Here is a 21,526-nt window from a genome sequence, read left to right as displayed (position 1 = left end):
GCGACCTGTTAGGTAAGCAAATTTTACAAATTGTATAAAACGAAAACATCAAAAGGGGTTAAAATATCAAATTATTTAAACTCATAATAACATTTACTTTTAAAGGGATCCACGGATAAAAAGACTTGTAGTTCTTAAAAGCTAATGTCATTACAAGTTATTATAATTTGATATTGAAACCCCTCTTGATTTTACACAATTTGTAAAATTATTTTAACGTAACGTATTTTAACGTCGCAGGCCGGTGACGTCATAGGGCCACGCTGCCAGAATTCTAACTGTCCTCTTTAATTATGTCCGGTAGTGATTTAAGTACGCCACATGGTGTCAATGGAGAGTTTTACATTAATTAGGGATCAAGCCAATGATTGCATTTTTCCATTGACTGACACTGTAGTTTCTTTAATCCACAGTGGGAGAGACAAAGGGGAGCAACTCTTTCACAACACACATACGTATCATATAGTGAAAATAGTTCAAAACTAATACTCAAAAAATGTCACCAAGAAGAATAGTGCTTCAATCTGTATTACGGCCCTATTCTCACACAGTTAACACAACAATGCAAAGAGAACTGGCATTTACAATCAAAATAGATGCGCAAAATACACATAAAACTTACTCAGACTTTGGTCGAACTATATTTAAACATTTTAGCAACTCCTTTAGCCAGGGGTCGCGTTAACCGAATATTTTCCGTCGTTGACCGATTTTTTAAAACGGTGACGGAAAAAACTGAAAGGGTGGCGAGTGAGCTTATTAATTAGCTATTGTCTCTCTTGATGCATGACGTCGTTGGCCTTATTCTGAAAAATGTCAAGGCAACTGAGTGTACGTAGTTTCTTCAAAAAGCCCCAAAACGACGATGGTGTTGATAAAAAAGGTGAAAAAACAGGGACTGCACAAGCGGGCACGCAATTCAAGTCCATGCGCACCAGGAGGAAAGTGTGAGACTACGTTCAGGCCACAGCAGGTGAACTGTTAATTTCATTGTTCCATATGCTACATATGGTAGGCTACCTAACTACTGGGGCCACAGTTAGCTGTTTTTGTCACTGCGGAGAAAAAGTTACATATTCATCTGCTTGATGTGTGATGGCACGGTGTGGATTCTCTGTTAAGCTTGTTCGGACAGAATATTAATTTAAAATGAATGAAAACTAAATACTATTGAATATGTTGAAGCGGTATGCAATGTTAACAGTCTTGTTAGCTGTAGGCGCACTATCCTAGACCCCTCACTATCCACTCGCGGGGGCCTGCGCTTGTCGGTGACGTTCTTTACTCTCGCTATATGATTATACAACTTTAACATTTGTTAATAATACGCTGTGTGTGTAGTATCATCCATCGCTTTTCCTTTTTAAATGGGCACTTATAAGCGAACGCAAGAAGTAACAACGGGAACATTTTTAAACGGGCATTTCTCGGGAGAGCATTTCGACTCTTCGGCCAATCATATAGCGAGAGCGAGTGGATAGTGAGGGGACCGCGCGCGGCTCTTAAGTGTCTCTGTCACGTGACTGTCGTAGCCAGTAACGCGCTCGGCCAAATGGACACATAAGTACGGAAGGTGAATTATGCCAAACAAAGGGTCACCACAATGTCATTATCATCATTTAAAAATTTTAATTGACGGGTAAAAATAGATTATGACCGGATTTTTATGACCCTGTCAGTCAAAATGACAGACAACGAAAAAGTCTAGCGCAACCTCTGCCTTTAGCTAAACAAATACACTGGATGGCTATATTTAGTCACAGGAATCTTGTGAAGACAACACTCAAATGAACGTGAATCACAGTAGACCCAGTCTAAAGAAAAAAAAAAAAGAAAAAAAAAACGGAGCTACGGCGTCAGTCAAGGGACAAAACGCACTCATTGGCTTGATGTCTTATTAATGTAAAACTCGCCATCGACACCTCATGGTGTATTTAAATTACTACCCTACATAGTTAGAGTGACGTCAACAACAATGGCGAGCAACTAGCTTATTTTCTTATTTAAAATTTTACGAAATTAATTAAAAAGAAAACATTAAGAGGGGTTTTAAAGGGCAACTAAAGACCTTCCCGGATTTTGGTGTAATCTTACGAATATAAACTTTGGACGAGTTCGTCAAAACAACCATGACATTATCAATACGTAATTGCAAGGATAATTTGCGGGTTTTTTTTTTTTCGTTTTTTTGCACTCCGTTAATGGTCCCTTCGCAAACCCGGAAGTGTGACGTAGGCAACAGAAGACTACCCACAGCTAGCATAGCAGCAACAACGATGTCAGTGATATTTCCACCAAAGGTAACCATTCAGGATCGCTCTTTCGTGACGCTACCGATGGCAAAGGCTCCCAGGAAAGATGAACTAGAATTAATCCCTACATGTTTGAACCTGAGGCGTCAGATGACGGCGATTTACTTGACACAGCAGATGGCGTCATGACGCCAATTGACAGCTCGACACTTCACAAACGGGAGAGTGAGTGGTAAACCTAAATCCAGTATCGTGATTTTTTTTTTTATTAGAGAGAATGCATGGTTGTATATTTTTCCACGCTCTCCACAGAGCTAAAACTGGATATTAGGTAATGGGACAGCTCCTACTGATCTAAATATGGTAAAGCTAGCCCAAATGTGGCTAAATGAATGTTATTGATTTTTCAAAATAAATGACAAAACAATTTTATTTTCCAGGTGTTGCTGTAAACCGTATAGTAATTACCCTTCCTAGAGTATACCTGTGTCGTCAGGAGATCCCAGACGTGAGAGCCAAACTTGAGGAGGCTGAAGCACTGACAGGGGCGTGAATTACATTTAAAAAAATAAAACCATATATTGTAAACAACATTGACACATTTTGTTGACACTATTGGTATATAATATATTGTAATTATATTACTTTCTGATAAAAATTCAATAGGCCACAATAATAAATGATACCAGATTTATGTTTAATCAGCATCAGCTTTCGCTGTCAGATTGTGACACAACATATAAGCTAAATTATACCAAACACACCATGGCACACATCAAAGAACATACATTTAGTAAGCAACACAAAGTTAGGATAGCAACGGACTAGCGCAACATTGAAAAATGATCGTGGCAGTGGGAAATATGTATTTACCCTTTTCTGTAGCATTAAGTGTTCTCTATACAAAGATAATGCATTATCATTAAAATGTGAAGGTATATTTTTCTTTTAAAAATGTGTACTATATATATGACTAGTTTATGATTTCTTCTCATCAAAATTTGCTACATTTATTTCTCCTAAGTCATCATCATCTGATGTCGCAGACAGAATAAATTCAGCATCTGGCAGGCCTCATAGGGTCTCTTCAGTCGTCATCGCTGGACACCGCATCACTTGGGTCATCATATGACTCGACCCACTCTCTCTTGATTTTGGGAAACTGGGTGGCGGCTGACTTGCAACGCTTTTTTCATCGTGTTGAGGGTTTCCGCTGCTTAATTCATGTTTGGCTTCCTGGAGAAAAAAAAAAAATCACAGCAGCATTAAAATATTGAATGAATCCTAATTTTAATTCAATAATAATTTCTTGGTGATCAAATAATAATGCCCCAGTCAAAACAGCATCTATTTGATGCTATTGTTCCCTCTTCAAATATAGGCTTTATATTTAACCTGTGACAGGCCCCAAAACAACGAGCTATGGGCCTATTTGGTGCTGGGAACATTTGAATTTACATAATACCTATTGATATAGTCATAAAATCACATGAGTAGACCTGTCAGCAAACCTATCTACTTATGACAGGGCAACAGCAACAACAACAAAAATGTCGCACTTCAACAAACAGGCAGTAGGAGTCCCCCTCGTTTATCAACAGAAGTGCATCACATTTTAGAATCATAAAAGCCATTAAGGATCTCTACTTACGGATTTGTAAAACCAAGGTTGCATTGTTGTAGGTTTTCAAAGCTATTGTGGCTGAAGTGATGAAAACAATGAGCCAATTGGGGACCTGTATGCATGCTCCCAAAAACGGTCCAAACCTTTGCAGGAGAAGTTTTTTTTGGACCACTCCTAGAGTCTTGAGTCTTCCTGTGAGCAATTCATCGCTACACATCAAGATGGCATGACGAATCCGGCGAGTAAAACCCAGAAAATGTTTGCAATATATGGCGAGGAGAGCGTGGTGCTATATTTCCTTGTTCAGAGTGGTGGCGAGGCTTCCTGGAAGTTACGTCATGAGGTAGCAGTCGGCAGGACGGCGCATCCCTCGTTGCTATGGCCATCACTCAAAAACTACGCGGTCAATTTTTTTTTTTTTTTCATGTGACTTTTTGAGACAGCGAATGATGCATTTAATACAATTCAACTGAGTAAAACACTCAAGAGCGAAATCCGAAAAGCTCTTCAGTTGCCCTTTAATATCAAATTATAATTACTCGTACTCACATTTATCTTTTAAGAACTAAATGTGTTTTTATCCGTGGTTCCCTTTAAGAACTACAAGTCTTTCTATCCATGGATCCCTTTAAAGGGAATGTCATGTCATGATTAACTAATATTGATCCAACACATAAGGCACATCGGATTATAAAGCGCACGATCGGCTTTTGAAAAAAATTGAAGGGTTTTAGGTGCGCCTTATCGTGCGGAAAATACGGTAAATCAGTGGTTCTAGAAATATTTTATACAAAGTATTGCTTAAAAAAATTTTTGCAACTGAATTTTTCCTTGATGCTAAATTTTTTTTTCGTGTAAATTCAAAATCCGCTGACGCAGATTTACTTCCATACATTTTTCTTATTATGTACTGTATATTTTTTTCCAGTCGGATTTCATGATTTTGGTGTATTATTTTGGCCTAATATGGTAATAAAAAATATATTGATATATAGATATTGTGATAACAACAGTTCATCTTGATGACATTCGGAGAATTTTTTTTTTCTCCATGGTATAAATAAGGCGATTTAAATGTAAAACATGGTTATAGTGGTGTACAGATTGTAGGTCACAATGGGGGCAAGGGGGGTGTGAAATACAGTAAATCTATTACACAAAAAATGGCATTTGGAAAGGGTGTGTGCGTGCATTGGGTATCCTAAATTATTGTGAACGTGCCATCTCAACTTTTACAATACCAGCAGTACGATGGTCAGGAATCCATCAAATATGTTGTTTCTGTAGGAAAGGTACCCTCTCCAGCTCAAGGCAAATATCTTCACACACATTTCAAACAGGTAGTAGATGATGAAACACATGTTGATTATCTATCATGAGAAAAAATGTGAAATAAATGGAAACTCTCTAAATGCCATTGTAACATAAGTTGTCATCAAATGCCTGTCACAAGGTGATGCATTAAAGAAATCTTATTGGTAAGCTCACCTCCATGTTATGGTTATCTCTCTCTGCAACAGACTTTTCTGAATTCAGTACCAACACGGTCTAGATAACAAAGAGAATGTTTACAAATTATTGCAGTCACGACACAACAGTGGGTCTTTTTTTTTTCTTCTTTTTTTTTTTTTTTACAAGCAATTAATTCTGTTCCTGCATCTTAATGGTGTACAATTTCAGAGGGGTTCTGTAGTACCCACTATCATCATCCCTGTTTAAATCCTCTTCCAATGTCTGTTTCTACCATTGTTTTTACTGTTAGCAGTCCATATATGCATTTTACTTGTGTAGTTCAATATAAAAGGAATTCTTCTAAAATGTTTCGGGAATGGGCCAGTTTATGGTATGCTATGTAAGTTACACATGAAAAAAATGAGCTCCCTGATGGCAAAACTTTGGGCTCTGGAATTGGTTGTTCAGAGTTTTAAAAATCCTCAATTGAATCAATTACAGGGAGTCCTCAGGACCTGCGACATTTTGACGTTTCAACTTTACGACGCCCGTGCCTCATCTGCCATTTAGTCCCGAACACCAGTGTTTCTGCTTGGCTAGTCCATAGTGCTTGTCTGTGTTTTTGTGTTCCAAAATGGTTGACCCAATTCTAAATGCCTATACCTCAGAAACTACTTGATGGATCTTAATGAAACTAAATACACTTTATGTTGAAAGTCCTAAGTTTTATTGGTTAAATTTACAAAGAAATGTACAAATATTTGTTGGTTGTATGACAGATTTTCATAAATGTTCAATATGAGCACCGCCTGTGACTCTGCACACGTCGAGTCGGTATTCGAGCTCGTGCCAAACTCGCCGAAATTTCTTGAAATTTTTGGTGCCAAGTCCTAATTTGTTTTGTAGTTGGTCCCTTCTTAGCAAATTTTGTGAACAAGGCACGATGAACTGTCTTCGGTGACTGAGTCTGAGCATACTCTAACACGCAAAATGCTTTGTCTTTTGAATTGAACGGCATTTCTTAACCTGAAAAGATAGAAATGCCAAACGTTACACAAACACTTGAAACGTTTCTACACAAGCTATGAAAATTTGAGGTCATTCCAATGAGAAGTGTTGAAATGATTGGCCTACGAAATGGGGTCAAAAATTTTGGATCACCCTGTATATCTGCCTTCTTCGCCCTCCTTTTGTCACATGATGGCCTCAAAGAAGAAAGTTGGTCCAGCAACAACAACAACAACAAAATAACCCTGGAAGCAAAGCTTAATATCTTAAAAACATCGACGAAAGTGTGCGTTCGCACACCGTCATGAGAAAACGCTTTGCTTGTAGCAGTTTTGTCTTCGCACAGACATTAAGTCACTAACAGTCCAACAGTGTTGTGCATGAACGCGTTCAATGAATGATTGTTCTCCAACAAGTACATATTTTGGTCGAACGTGGACTGAACGCATCATATTTTTGCCTCACCAACGTTACTGTGAACGGGCTCATTCTAGCGAATGTGCATTCACAAGTTAGTTCATTTTCAAGTACTGAGCATAATTAAAACCACCATGATTTTAACGAGATATTATCGCGTACTTACCTCTTTTCGATCCAAAAACTCCATGTAGCATGTATCACTGAGTGTCATAACACAGTTGTGAATGGCCACAGCCACATTTTGGGGGGATTTTATGGGTGAAACATGGTAATATAACAAGGGTCGCGATGCAGAAATCGCAGACATCAAGGAGTGGTCGAGATGTTCATGTTCATATAGTTACCCCTTTTAAAAGTTTTTTTTTTTTCTCGTTTTTCCTTTGTTTGGATCGATTATTTACCATCTAAAATATTGGGGAAAATGCAACAGGAATGGAAAAAATTAATTAAAATTAAGCAATAGTTATGAGGTAGATACACGTTTTTTTACAGACGCCAATTTTATCATTGTGACATAAATTGTTTAAAGTTTAAAATATGCGAGTGAATAATTTTTTAAAGTTTTTTTTTTTTTTTTTTAAACTAAATATTAGACATCAATTAATGATTCTTAGCTAAAAATGACAGCCATTTCGAATAATAAATAAAATTAATTACCTTTTTTTATGGCTAGGTTGAAACAAAAGCGGTTGCACGACGTCTGTAAATGGTGGTTTCCAGGGTAAAACGGACAATTTAAAAATAGTTCGGGGACTTAATGCGCCATGAATCTGCTATGGCAGCATATAGACAGCAAAAAAAATACAACTTCTTAAAAAATAATAAAGCCAAGAACCAGGCATGACTGCAAGCATTAGAGCCTTTCGGACAAAATTGCTAAATTGCCATTGGCTAAAATGGCTGTGCTGTTTTAACAAATACGGCAGATTTTGCTCCCGAAGCTTTTATGGCGGAGAATAACCATGCTTTTACATTCAGTCGAACTCTAAATATTATCCAAAGGTGCTAAATAGACAAGTTACATCATAAACATCATCTTCTGCAAAATGAATACGGCGTGAATAAATGCTTAACGCAGGGGTCTGCAACTCTGGTCCTCGAGAGCTGCTATCCAGCTTGTTTTCCATGTCTCCCTCCTTTAACAGGCCTTAATCAAATAATCAGGATCGTTATCAAAGCTTGCTGATGAGCTGATAATTTGATTCAGGTGTGTTAAAAGAGGGAGACATGGAAAACAAGCTGGATAGCGGCTCTCAAGGACCCCTGGCTTAACGGCACGGGTTAGATGCGGTGAGAGAGTGGTGTGCAGTGAAGTTGAGGACAGCCACATGTGTGAAGAGAACTCTACTTCGTGTGCGTCCATGACCAAATGTAAGTACATATTCCTTTATAGAAAGTTTTAGGTGTTTACTTTGGAATCGCTGCATTCATGTCCGTTTGTTAAGTTACAGGCATGTGCAGAACCGCAAAGTTGTAATTCTAAATGACAAAAGGATTTCTGCATGTGCTAAGATGACTAAAAGTGAGCATGCTCCATTTCATCCCCGCTGACTGCCGGACAGCAATGCTGGAAGCACTGAATGATCCACTTGCACATTGCGCACGCATGAAAGCATCATTCAGATATTTGCGTTTTGCCTACTGGCATTGATTCAGAGTTTCAAAAATTGTAGTTACATCTGTCATTTTCAAAATTCACTTACACATATGCACACCACATGGGCCAATGCCACTGCATTGCCAAATATCGTAAAAAAGTAGTGACTGAAGATGACCTGCAGCTTCTGCAATCCGACAGAGTTATACTGTGGTAAGGAAGGGTGCTGTGAAGAAAACAGGCTTATTAACAATTAGCAACTATCAAGCAACATACATGTGCCTTTTAACGTTCACTTTATACTGTACCTCTTTTATGCGGTCTTTATCAAGTTCATCAAATATTTGTCCGAACTGCTCTCTATTCATAAAGCCTTCCGTTTCATACTGACGTATCGCCTGAAACATATAAAAAGCCAAAGTTTGGGAGATTTGCATTACTTTGTTTTGATTTTTATGTCATAAACGCTAAATGGTGGCACTCATTGTGAAATTCAACTCAAAGCCTTTTTGTTTTGTCTTTAAATAAACATTGTAAACCCGGTTTCTACATTGAAGCAGATCTACATGACACAGTCCCGCTGCATTTGAACATGGTTTAACAACGGCAGAACAATAGCCACAATCAGTGCTGACCAAAAGTATGGCTTCTCTGTAGTAGCTTTGCATCTGGATTCTGGACATCACTTGCAGCACAGCATCAACTGGCACACTCTCCCTAAAATCAAATCAATATCAATGTTATTTTGCAGTTAAATGGATTTAATAACTTTTACGTATTGCAAATACTGGAACACAACTGTTGATTTTTGGAACGATCTTAATTCTTTACTTGGGAATATCCGGTTTGATTCTATTGCCCTTATCCGAACTATATTAGCTATAAGTGAAAAAACAAACACAATTGACCTTTCGCAAATTTCGCCCACAAAACGGCCATTGACCAATCATACGTCCTAGCAACCCTTGTGAAGTAAGCATGATTGTACAAACTCAGGATTCCCCCTTTTTCCCCCGACTCCCAACTGCCATACAACTTTACGGATCAATAAGCTGCAGACGGCCAAAATGGTGAAGCGGTGTACCTATGGCATATGCAAATCGGACACGAGCAGGGTGACCACCTGTCTGGCTTTAGGATGGACACTCACTCTTTTCAGTGATTTTTCTGGCATCCGGGACAATCCACGAGCCGGACGCTTGATTGGCCATAGACTTCATTACCTATTGACCTGACATTTTGTCATTCTTTGTGTCACGCCTTATCATAGGGTGGCCGAGCTTCATTTAGTAATAGCCGAAGACGGCACACACTTATGTCGGATTTAAGCTTGGATTTTTTAAGATCAATGGGAGAATGGGAACCGCTACAGCGTTGGCGTCATTCTTCGACATATCTACGTAAAATAGATGCATAACTGCCCAGTTTTTTGCTCTTTTAACAAAGAATCGAAACAGTTTTACGTCCATATCTATAAAGAATTCAGGGATTTAAGCATTTGTTCACAAGCTGTGGAGTTGTGGTAAGGCAGTGCCACAGTGAACTTAAAGATGAGCCACACATTTGCTATGTTTACGCAAAATAAATACTACCCTTTTGTTTTCAACCAAGAATCAAGACTGTTTTACATTCGTATATATAAAGAAGGGCTCTCTCATACGCATTTTATATTTGTTTATTTGGATTTTATACTTGCAAGTCACTTTTGAGATTTTGACTTATCATGCACTGCTAAAGGGAAATGCTCCAAGGCATAGTCCAACATTCATTTATTTGCAATATTCTATGTGCAAGACTTACTCACCTGCAATATTCAAAGCCTTGACTGTCAAACTGCTACTACTTCACTCCGATTATTTGCACTGCCTGAACATAGGGCTATCTCATACGGATTTTATATTTGTTTATTTAGATTTTATACTTGCAAGTCACTTTTGAGATTTTAACTTATCATGCACTGCAAAGGGAACTGCTCCACAATTTCATTGTACAACTGTATAATGACAATAAAGAGCTATTCTATAAAAAGTTGTGATTGTATATAGAATTTATAAATAATCTATATTACAAATGACTTTATGCTTTCCTCAAGTATTAAGTTTCTGATGTGAAAATTGAGTGATTTATTAGCTGTTAAAAAAAACATGCAGTAAATAAAAGAAAAACAAGTTGGTATTTTGGGCAAAAACTTATATGTTAAATATTGCTATTGATCCTGAAAATATAGGTGATTATCTCTGCATTTGGTAATTTTTGTGCATCTAGTGTAAAATCTGAGAATTTTATAGCCATTTTAAGTTGCATTATACTTGTATAAAAAATAATTAATCGGGATTTTATCAGGGAACGACTTTGAATTTTTTTATGTCGCTGCTCACGGAGACTCGTACAGTGGGGAGAACAAGTATTTGATACACTGCCTATGGATTTTCCCATTGGCAGTGTATCAAATACTTCTTCTCCCCACTGTATATGGCTAAGGTAGGTGCCTGTTTTGGTTTTAGGTCAGTAGCAGCTTTGGTTTTAAAAATATTTGAATTTGAAGTTTTTGAAAATAGGCCCCGTTTACCGTGTCATGTAAATAGGTAATGAAGTCTATTGATTGGCCACGAGTGGCTTCAGTTAAAAACGTTGGTTCAAAAAAATGTAAACAAAGCCTCACGTGTGGCTATCTGATGATATCATTTCCTTGCCGAGATTTTAAAACAGTGCTAGCAAACGTGCCAAAACGGCGGACATCTTTAAATATTGAATGGACGAAAGAGCACGATTTCCTCGCCAAAAGCAGTCAAAACCCGTTCCATGGTTCCTGCACGCTATGCTGGTGTGACGTGGACGTAAGCAACGGGGGCGAAGCGGCCGTAAAATGTCCCGCGGAGAGCGCGAAACATAAAAGAATGAGGCGAGCAGCAGGTGCGTCGACGTTGAAAACATTTTTTCGAAAACCCTCATCGCCTCTGGATAACAGAATAACTGCAGCTGAACTTTGTGAAGTTGTTCCTCTTTTAAGGGGTTCACTTCTTTTAAGCAGTTCAATGCTCACAATGTTTATGCACAAAAAAAATCTTGTTCTTATGAATTTCGTTTGTTACAAATGTTTCTTGTTAATACCGTAGTTCTGCCAAAATATGCTACACCGGCGAAATGTGTACCAATGGCGAATTTTCCCCCCTAAGTACTAACGTGCGCTTTCAGCTTCTTTTGTTTCGATTCATACAGGAAAAATGTACTTAAAAATGTCTTAAGAAAATACTTAAGTAATAATATCAAATAAGGGTGTTTTAAAAACACAACGTGACAAATGTGGTCAACAGATAAACACTGCTTTAAAACTACCACAAGAAAACACAATGCTTAAAAGCACATGGGAAAAACACACGACAAAAGTATTTTGAGGCAATGGAAGGTTAAAAAAAAAATAAAATATGACTCAAGCAAATTGTTCTTTTTCGTGATTAATGAGATCAATAACTAACGCGTTGATGTGGCCCAGTGGTTTTGAAAGTGGGGCCAGGGAACTTCAAAAGCCACTGGCCCAGAGGGGCTATTTTTGAGTGAAGTGCAACTTGGAAAAAAAGAAGATCATGTGCTTGCATACACACATTTAACAGGAATACTAACTAGATTTGGAGATTATGTGTACAGTAGCTCAGCACAACGTAGAATGAATGAATGCTTTAGTTGGCAAAATGTGATGAATCATTAGTGAAATGTTTTGTTTGGGCATGCGTGAGTGCGTGTGTGTACGTGGGTTCATGTATGTAAATTTACCCAGTAGCATTTTCAGCATTATGACAGCTAAGGACTTGAAAGGCAGCTCGGATTCCCAGACGCCTTCTGATTATGGATGTTTGGACTGCCATCTACATTGTGAACATGAGAGAATAACAGTGAAGATATTTCATATTTCTAGAAAAGGAACTACAAAAACACATACGACAAAGACCCGCATATTCTTTTGCATGTCTAGGCTTTTCTTGGTTAACCTTGGTTACTTCCCTTTCTTTGTACTGGTGGATCTGGCGGTGACACACAAACGAGCAGACTGCTGGCATGATCAAATTTGGAAGTCATGACAAAGCAGCATTTAAGGAAGTAAAGTCAATTTTTCATTGTTGGAAAAATGAAGCCACGGCTCTTCTCATTTTAAGCAGAAAAGGGTAGATTATAACTCTTATAAAAATGGCTCTCCTAGTTTTGGCAGGAAGGTGGAGAGTTTATTGTGGTGCGTGAGCTACAGCTTTACGGTGCACCCAAATATTTTGAAGATATTAATTAGGCTGAGCAGGGAGAAGTTTGAAAGCCCCTTCTATGGAGTCCCAAAGCCTGAGAAACTATAAGAAAGCACAATTATCAAGGCTTCTTGCCCTTTCTTTTTAATACGTCTTTTATATAGCCCAATATATTCCTCCCCCAGCGCCTGTCTTATTCGAGGTGCTTTTTGATCTGATCATGAATAAGATAATAAATGTCAGACTTATTACAACCAGTGTTGTTAATAACTGCGTTAGAACATAATGGCGTTTCTAACGATGTTATTTTTTTCAGTAGCGAGTAATCTAATTAACTACTTTTCCCATTTTTGCAACGCTGTTACTGAGGATGTGAAGGGGTGCGTTACTACAATTTGGTTAAATGAAGCGCAAGTTGTCGACAGTTGATTTTTGTCACAGATTAGCTGCCTCCTGCCTGGATAGAGCAGAGTGGGAGGGAAGGAGATAAGACTGTCTCTAGGAGTACAATATTTTAGCAGGCATATAGGTTACTTTAGATAATATTTTACTATAATGTAAATATGATTTTTAATAGGCTTAGTGGTCAAAAGGCAATCTAAATAGACTTTAAGAATATTACTCGAGTTCAGTCAATTCATCTGCCTCAGCCAGATGTGTTCTTTAGTACAGTATACAAACTTTTTACCAGTTTTATTTGGAACACGAAAAAATCTAGGTTGCGTCTTAGACTCCTATACCTCCCATATGAACAAGGAGGACGCCGCTTTCCAAAATGCATTTTACTTTGCAGATGAGTCACACCCATCTTAGTTGTCTATAGAGCAGGCATCGGTACCATGCCTACCTTTAAGACTCTATTTGTACTCCGCTGACCTCAAAGTTTTAAAAAGAAAAACAAGAAACCCATTTCTCAAAAATTGCATTGACATTTGGCAAAAGACACATCAACATGTTAGGGATGTTCCTCAAATTTCTCGGTATAGTCCTCTGTGGGGTAATTTAAATTTTGTACCAGGAAGGGATGATGGTGGTTTTAAAATATGTGCAGAGAAAGGAGTTGGAAAAGTTTCTGATCTATATTTGAACAATATTTTACTTGCATTTGAAGAGCTTTCTGACAGATTTCATATCTCTAAAAAACAATTATTTATTTTTTTTTTTTTTTAATATTTGCAGGTAAAATATTTTATTATTTCAAAATACAAACAGGTTGAATCAGAACAACCACAGTCTATTTTAGAAAATCTGACACTCTCACACCATGAGAAGCGCTAACTCTCTTTATGCTATTCGGTATTAGTAAAGAGTGATGATGAAAACGCAACTGATAGATTGGAAGCATGGACTTGGGGAGGAAATAACAGAGGAAGAACGGAACAGGGCATGTCTAAAAGCCCAAAAGCAAACTATTAACACAAGAATGAGGTTATTGCAATACAAATGGTTGATGAGAGTATACATCACACCTGTAAAGGTAAACAGCTGGTCCCCCAATATTCCAGACACCTGCATTAAAGGATGAGGAACTCTTTTACATTGTGTTTGGGACTGTCCTACATTTCAGGGGTATTGGACAGAAGTGGGGCGTATTATGTCATATATTGTTGGGACTGACGTACCATACAATGCAAAATTGTTTATACTGGGATTTACCTAAGAGGCTTTGTGATCTGCAAAAAAAAAAACAGGCTGATTGATTTTGGACTGCTACAGGCCAGGAGGCTCATTGCGCTATTCTGGAAGAAAATGGACACATCTCCAATAAATCACTGGATTAAGGAAATGAAAAACTCTGTTACGCTGAAAAAAACTCATTTATGTGGTGAGAGGGAAGCCAGAGAATTTTGAGCAAATATGGAAACTTTTATTGGACTTTATTGACAAATGGGGTGTGCAACCACCTGTAGTATCCTAATGTGTGAAATTATTTGATTTGTGGACTGTTTTGTTCTGTTTTGTGTTGTCACGTTGTTATAAAGTGTGTGTAATCAATAAAAATAATGTGGCGGGAAAAAAAAAAAAGATTACTCGCAGCAACGACATCGTAGTGAAAATGGTACAACAACTCGATCTGACCCGTGATAAACCTTGGGAGGGGGGTGGTTGCCATGTGCATGTTCAATAGGACTTTGGAAATCAATTCGACGGGGAAACCAAATCGACAAAACACCGGCACTACTTCTCGCTTGTTGAAATTAAAGGCTAGAAGAGTTCTTTTACCCAAGTTTACGTTTTTGGATTTTTTTTTGTACTTGAATTACTTTCAATATTTAATATTGTGACTTCACGGAATATTTAAGGATAGTGTTCTGCTAATTGTGCACACTGCTTAATGGTCAGTTTACAATTGTGTTTTCTTACAGACTAATATACTTGATCCAAATAAATACCAAATGTTCTAAAATACTGTATATAGTGTTATTATTCTTCAATCAGTTAATATTAACATCTTTGATGTGACAGATGTTATAGAATGTATAATGTAATAACGTGTAAAATATCAACAGTAACGTTGCAGAGTAACTAATTACTTTTTTAAAGTAAGATTACCACAACTTGTTACAACACTGTAAGCAGTGAAGGTTGAAAATTTTTCAAATAAACGGTATAATCTTCCCCTTCCTCCTTAAAATAAGCAAAGGTAACCGTTATTGCGCAAGACAGAAAATGCAGAAATCTGTTTTAACTTTTGACATTAAGTTTTTTTCCCAATATATTTTTGTGTTCAAAATGCGAAATTGCTTTGACCATGATTCATTTATGAATGCTATAAAAGGAGAAAACGTCAAACGAGTCGAGTACTATTGATAGGCACTGTAATGAAAACGTGACAAGGCTTCACAGATGACATGTGCGCCGTCCGTCAATTTTAAAGCGTTAAGCCCACATCCGCTTCTGAATATGTCAGAACGATTGCGCAATATTTTGGATTTTTTTTTAAACTATAATCACAAGAAAGTATTTACGGGAAACTTTGATGATTGCAAGGGCAATTTTTGTCCAGCCCCAGTATGAAACCCTTAAGTAATATACAGTGTATCACAAAAGTGAGTACACCCCTCACATTTCTGCAGATATTTAAGTATATCTTTTCATGGGACAACACTGACAAAATGACACTTTGACACAATGAAAAGTAGTTGTAGTTTGTGTGCAACTTATATAATAGAGTTAGTAGATTTATTTTCTGCTCAAAATAACTCAAAATATAGCCATTAATCTCTAAACCCCTGGCAACAAAAGTGAGCACACCCCTTAGAAACTACATCCCTAAATGGCCAAATTGAGTACTGCTTGTCATTTTCCTTTCAAAATGTCATGTGACTCGTTGCATTGCTGCAGAGATTGAAGAGGTGGGGGGTCACCCTGTTAGTCTTTAGACCATACATCAAATTGGTGTGCATGGCTGTCACTCCAGGAGGAAGCCTCTTCTGAAGACAGTACATAAGAAAGCCCACAAACAGTTTGCTGAAGACATACTGGAACGATGTCCTATGGTCTGATGAGACGGGCGGGCTTTCTTGTGTACTGTCTTCAGAAGAGGCTTCCTCCTGGGGTGACAGCCATGCACACCAATTTGATGTAGAATGCGGCGCATGGTCTGAGCTCTAACAGGCTGACCCCCACACCTCCTCAATCTCTGCAGCAATGCTCCTGTAACGAGTCACATGACATTTTGGAGGGAAAATGACAAGCAGTACTCAATTTGGACATTTAGGGATGTACGTTTTATCAAAGGGCTATACTCACTTTTGTCGCCAGAGGTTTAGATATTAATGGCTATATTTTGAGTTATTTTGAGGGGAAAATAAATTTACTCCATTATATAAGCTGCACACAGACTACTTTTCATTGTGTCATTTTGTCAGTGTTGTCCCATGAAAAGATATAATTAAATATCTGCATATATGCTTGGGGTTTACTCACTTTTGTGATACACCGTATATCCAATGTGCTACCTACCAGCAAATATCCCCTGAACTGGTTGTAGATAATGGCTGTCATTAAGTTCATCAGGAAGTAAGTTCCTGAAAGCAAACGGCAATGAGCAATGAGGCATTTTTCCAAAATAAAAACTAATATGGAACTGAAAGAGCCAATAGTAGCCCACCTTACCAATTACACTGAAGGCTACAAAGAAAATGGCATATCCTCTGTTTTGGGAGTAAGCAGGAATCATCACTGTAGAAAATCAGAACATTAGTAAATAATCTACTGTATAAATAATTAAGCACCTAAAAAATATAGAGCCTTTAATGTGGTGTATCATCACAAACTGCAGTACCATCTGGATTGTTTGCTGTTGTGAGCAGCACCAGCAGGGAAGTCAGTGAAGTAGGCAGGTTTCGAAAATATACTTTCCACTCTTCATTTTTAATTGGATCCTGAACACAACCGCAGGAGGCGCATGGTCAGAAACAAAAGGAGAACTGTGTCGATATGTGATTCATTGTGTTAAAGGAAATAATAAACAATTGTAAAGAAAGGGAAAGAATAATCCACTCAAAAAATATTTAGGGGTAATTCTTAACAATAGCTCACCCCATTTTTAGGGCGAATGAAGAAGAACCATTATTGACACCCCATCATTTCTGAATAATCTCGACAACAGCTTCAGAAATAGATGAAACTTTAAAAATTGAAATAAGATTCTATCATTTGGAGATCCAAAGGATTTTTTTTTCTCCAAAAGCTATCCCAAGTTATGTACTTGAAATTAATGGGTGCCAATAATAGTGAGCAGGACTGTGTATATACAGTTGAGTTGAAAATCATTCAATCCTCATGGCAGCATAATGTGATAGCAAGTCTGATATTTATTTGGGTGTCTAACTCATTGTCGCCACGGGCCACATTGTAGTTATGATTTAGTAGTAGTTCGGGATTTGCTGTTGTTGGGGCAAGTCATGTATTTATATTTCATCTTATTCATAATAAAAGTCAAATCAAGATTTATGATATCGACAATTTTACAAGGCCTTATTTGACCTTAGATGGGGAAAACAAATTCGGACTTGCTACAACATTATACTGCAGTGGGGGCTGAATAATTTTGAAAATAAGTCCATACACCCACAACTTAGCACAAATAAGTACACGACAATGTGTATGGAGTAGTTCTACAATAAGCAATGATAAGACAGAGGAAAAGCCTGACATGCAGAGGTGGCTAGTAATGAGTTATATTTACTTTGTTACATTTACTTAAGTGACTTTTGGAGAAAAATGTACTTTGACAGTATTTTTACCACACAATACTTTTTTCTTTTACTTGACTAGATTTGTGAAAAAGAAACGCTACTCTTCCGCCATTACTTTGGGCTCCACTAGTGTGGTTACATTTTCCTCTTTATGCCACACATTAGATTTAACTTTGTTTTTGACAGCACTGTGGTGAAATAATAATCACAGAATTCCATTATACCAATCAGTCGTAACAATACAGTCACATGACCACACATAAACTTGTAGTCGGAAGTCCTATGATTACACCAGCCTGTTCATTCAAGTGGTGTTTCCTAAGCGCCGAAAAAAATAATCTATTTGACAGTGAGCGCTGCTGACAACATTACACAAAAGCGAGGATTTCAACCTATCCCAGTTTTTATTTGGCATCAACAGACCATGGCAAACCAGATACATGTTTGTTTTTACTTCATGGCATTAAATGTTTTCTCTACTAGAGGGCACTGATGGGGCAGGTGATGTTTAGTTTCTGTAGATTTTTCTAGTGAGAATTCAATTATTTTTGTGGATGTATTTGGCCTAATATGGTCATGTCATAGGTTATAATACAGTGTAATAATAATAACAGCTCATACAGATGACATTGTGCTAAGAACAAAGATATACCATTGCATCGACTTCATAATGTATTGATAGGGTGCGGGGCCAATAAATTGGGGTCCTGCATTGTTGGCAAGGCCGTCAAAGCTGACCGAGTGGAATCACAGACAAAGACCATTTTTCGTTGAAAATTCGTGTGAATAAATGCTTAAATCCCCGAATTCTTTATAGATTTGGACCTAAAAAAGTCTCGATTCTTGGTTAAAAGCAAATTTAAAAAAACAAACAAACGTGCAGTTAGCGTTTATTTTACGTAAATACAGTGGATCACGTAAAGCAAATGCTAACTGCACGTTTTTTTTTGCTTTTAACCAAGAATCGAGACTTGTTTTACATCCATATCTTTAAAGAATTTGGGGATTTAAGCATTTATTTACAAGTATTTCTCTGGAAAAGCTCTGTTTACATCAGGAAGCTGCTAGCTACATTCACTAACAGACTAGCATTGTACTTTCACATACAGTCTATCACAAAAGTGAGTACACCCCTCGCATTTCTGCAGATTTAATCTTTTCATGGGACAACACTGACAAAATGACACTTTGACACAATGAAAAGTAGTCTGTGTGCAGCTTATAATATAGAGTTCATTTATTTTCCCCTCAAAATTACTCAAAATGTAGCCAATAATATAAAAACCCCTGGAAACAAAAGTGAGTACTACGTATATCCCTAAATGTCCAAATTGAGTACTGCTTGTGATTTTCCCTCCAAAATGTCATGTGACTCGTTACAGGAGTGCTGTCGGCATTGCTGCAGAAATTAAATAGGTGGGGGGGTCAGCCTGTTAGTGCTCAGATCATACGCCGCACTCTACATCAAATTGATGTGCATGGCTGTCACCCCAGGAGGAAGCCTCTTCTGAAGACGGTACACAAGAAAGCCCGCAAACAGTTTGCTGATGACATGTCAACAAAGCACATGGATTACTGGAACCATGTCCTATGGTCTCATGAGACGGGCTGGCTTTCTTGTGTACCGTCATCAGAAGAGGCTTCCTCCTGGGGTGACAGCCATGCACACCAATTAGGGATGTACATTTTTTCATAGGGCTGTACTCACTTTTGTTGCCAGGGGTTTAGATATTAATGGATATATTTTGAATTATTTTGAGGGGAAAATAAATTAACTCTATTATATAAGCTGCACTCAGACTACTTTTCATTGTGTCAAAGTGTCATTTTGTCAGTGTTGTCCCATGAAAAGATATACTTAAATATCTGCGGAAATGCGAGGGGGGTTCTCACTTTTGTGATAGACTGTATGTCAAAGTACAATGCTAGTCTGTTAGTGAATGTAGCTAGCAGCTTCCTGATGTAAACAGAGCTTTTCCAGAGAAAATTCTTGTGAATAAATGCTTAAATCCCCAAATTCTTTAAAGATATGTATGTAAAACAGTCTCGATTCTTGGTTAAAAGCAAAAAAACGTGCAGTTAGCATTTGCTTTACGTATATTGTCGAAGTACAATGCTACTCTGTTAGCGAATGAGGCTAGCGGCCGCCTGGCGTAAAAGGAGCTACGATGCCAATCCAGTAGCGGCTAATTTCTCCCATTGATTTTTTTCACAACGTTTCAAAATGCATGCATGGTACAAAAAACATAATGATTACCTTATATCCTCAAACAAATCACTCCTGAGACAATTCTTCCTGTTTGTATGCGGTACAGCTTTTGTACTTTTTCAACAGAAATCTGGCATTAGATCGCTGCGTGCGTGTGTTTGTGAATAGCTCCTCTTGATGTGGGCGGCCCTCTACTTGAATGTGAGGCGCAGTGCATGACCGATCTGAGGAGCCAATACATTATGAAGTCTAGGACCATTGTTAAAAAAAAAAATGACATTGTAAGCAGTTACTTATTAGTATTCTTTTCAATGAAAACTTTTTTACTTGTCCTTGAGTAATTTTTTTGCATGACTACTTTTACTTTTACACGGGTAATATCATTTTGAAGAAATGCTACTCCTTCTTGAGTAAAATTTTTGGCAACTCTTGCCACCTCTGCTTAGGTGCTAAAGAAAAACCATCATTTGAGAGACGGTAGCCTAAGTGCTTCTATAATATGGGGGTTCATCGCAATAGGGAGTTTTCACTCACCAAACACGTTCTAGAGCAGTGGTCCCCAAACTACGGCCCGCGGGCCGGATACGGCCCGCCTCCACATTTAGTCCAGCCCCCTGAACAATACCAGAGAGCATTTTGAATTTTTTTTTTTTTTTTTTCTCAATAGTGTTATTTATTTCCTGGCCTTTTCCTGTGAAGAACTCAGAGAGGGTTATTTGGTTATTATCTATTTAATTGATAATTTTATTATTATTTATTATTATTATATTATTACTTTTATTTTATTTACTTTTGTTCCGTGAAGAATCCAGAAAGGGTTATTTAATTACGGCTTTCTGAAAAACATTTAGGCACTCCTGCAATCGTCACACTTTTTCTGTTACAAACTGACCCCGACCCCTCATCAGAGAAGGGAAAAGTTATGTGGCCCTCACAGGAAAAAGTTTGGGGACCCCTGTTCTAGAGTATATGTGTTGCACAATATAAACTTGCACATGAGACAATCGAGCATTTTTAAAAAATGCTCCAAAAGCTGCGGATACGTTACTTTTAATTTTAACATTTTATCTTTGTGGAGTAAATTTTTCTGCAATTACGCGACCAAAATAAAATTAAAGGGTAGACTGAACATAGGCAACACACTTTGCTAACAAATGCAGAGCTCCAACAAAACAATTGCAATAATCTTGATAGTGAATTGCATGTTCATTAATATGTTTTTACATTTTTTTATATGCAGTTAGGTGAAAAAAAAAATCATCTCAACCAAAGTTTTCTTAAAAAACAAGAGTCAGTGAAGAGTTTAGCTGATTATACTTACAAGAACTCACCTCAGTTTTAGGGAACAACAACATGCCAATCATCGTAAACAGACAGAGGTGAAGTGCAAGCAGCAAAATGACACTGCAAATACAACAAACAAGAGCACATTTGTTATGTAACTAGAGATTAATTGGTATTGTACAATGTACCCACCACACAATTGTTTATGAAACATGAGTAACATATGTCCATCAAAGGTTAAAAA

General features: G+C 37.6%; 1 protein-coding gene across 12 annotated transcripts in view; it reads right to left on the bottom strand.

Moving 5' to 3' along the window:
• LOC130919886 (two pore channel protein 2-like) overlaps positions 1-21,526 on the bottom strand; it is a 94,242-nt gene that overhangs the window by 33,360 nt on the left and 39,356 nt on the right. For 11 of the 12 annotated variants that reach the window (XR_009064036.1, XM_057842513.1, XM_057842586.1 and 8 more), the window contains 10 exons: positions 21,330-21,402; positions 16,874-16,973; positions 16,705-16,770; positions 16,552-16,616; positions 12,125-12,216; positions 8,989-9,070; positions 8,662-8,751; positions 8,460-8,579; positions 5,365-5,424; positions 5,118-5,246 (listed from right to left, as the gene is read on the bottom strand). Coding sequence is in view for 11 of the 12 variants with exons in the window: in XM_057842513.1 (XP_057698496.1) it covers positions 5,118-5,246; positions 5,365-5,424; positions 8,460-8,579; positions 8,662-8,751; positions 8,989-9,070; positions 12,125-12,216; positions 16,552-16,616; positions 16,705-16,770; positions 16,874-16,973; positions 21,330-21,402 (877 nt within the window). In the remaining variant the exon portion in view is untranslated. The remainder of the gene's footprint in view (positions 1-5,117; positions 5,247-5,364; positions 5,425-8,459; positions 8,580-8,661; positions 8,752-8,988; positions 9,071-12,124; positions 12,217-16,551; positions 16,617-16,704; positions 16,771-16,873; positions 16,974-21,329; positions 21,403-21,526) is intronic. The other variant, XM_057842522.1, reaches the window with a different exon arrangement.

This window comes from Corythoichthys intestinalis, chromosome 1, assembly GCF_030265065.1.
Source record: "Corythoichthys intestinalis isolate RoL2023-P3 chromosome 1, ASM3026506v1, whole genome shotgun sequence".
Classification (NCBI taxonomy): Eukaryota; Metazoa; Chordata; class Actinopteri; order Syngnathiformes; family Syngnathidae; genus Corythoichthys; species Corythoichthys intestinalis.
This window is presented reverse-complemented; position numbering and strand designations above follow the sequence as displayed.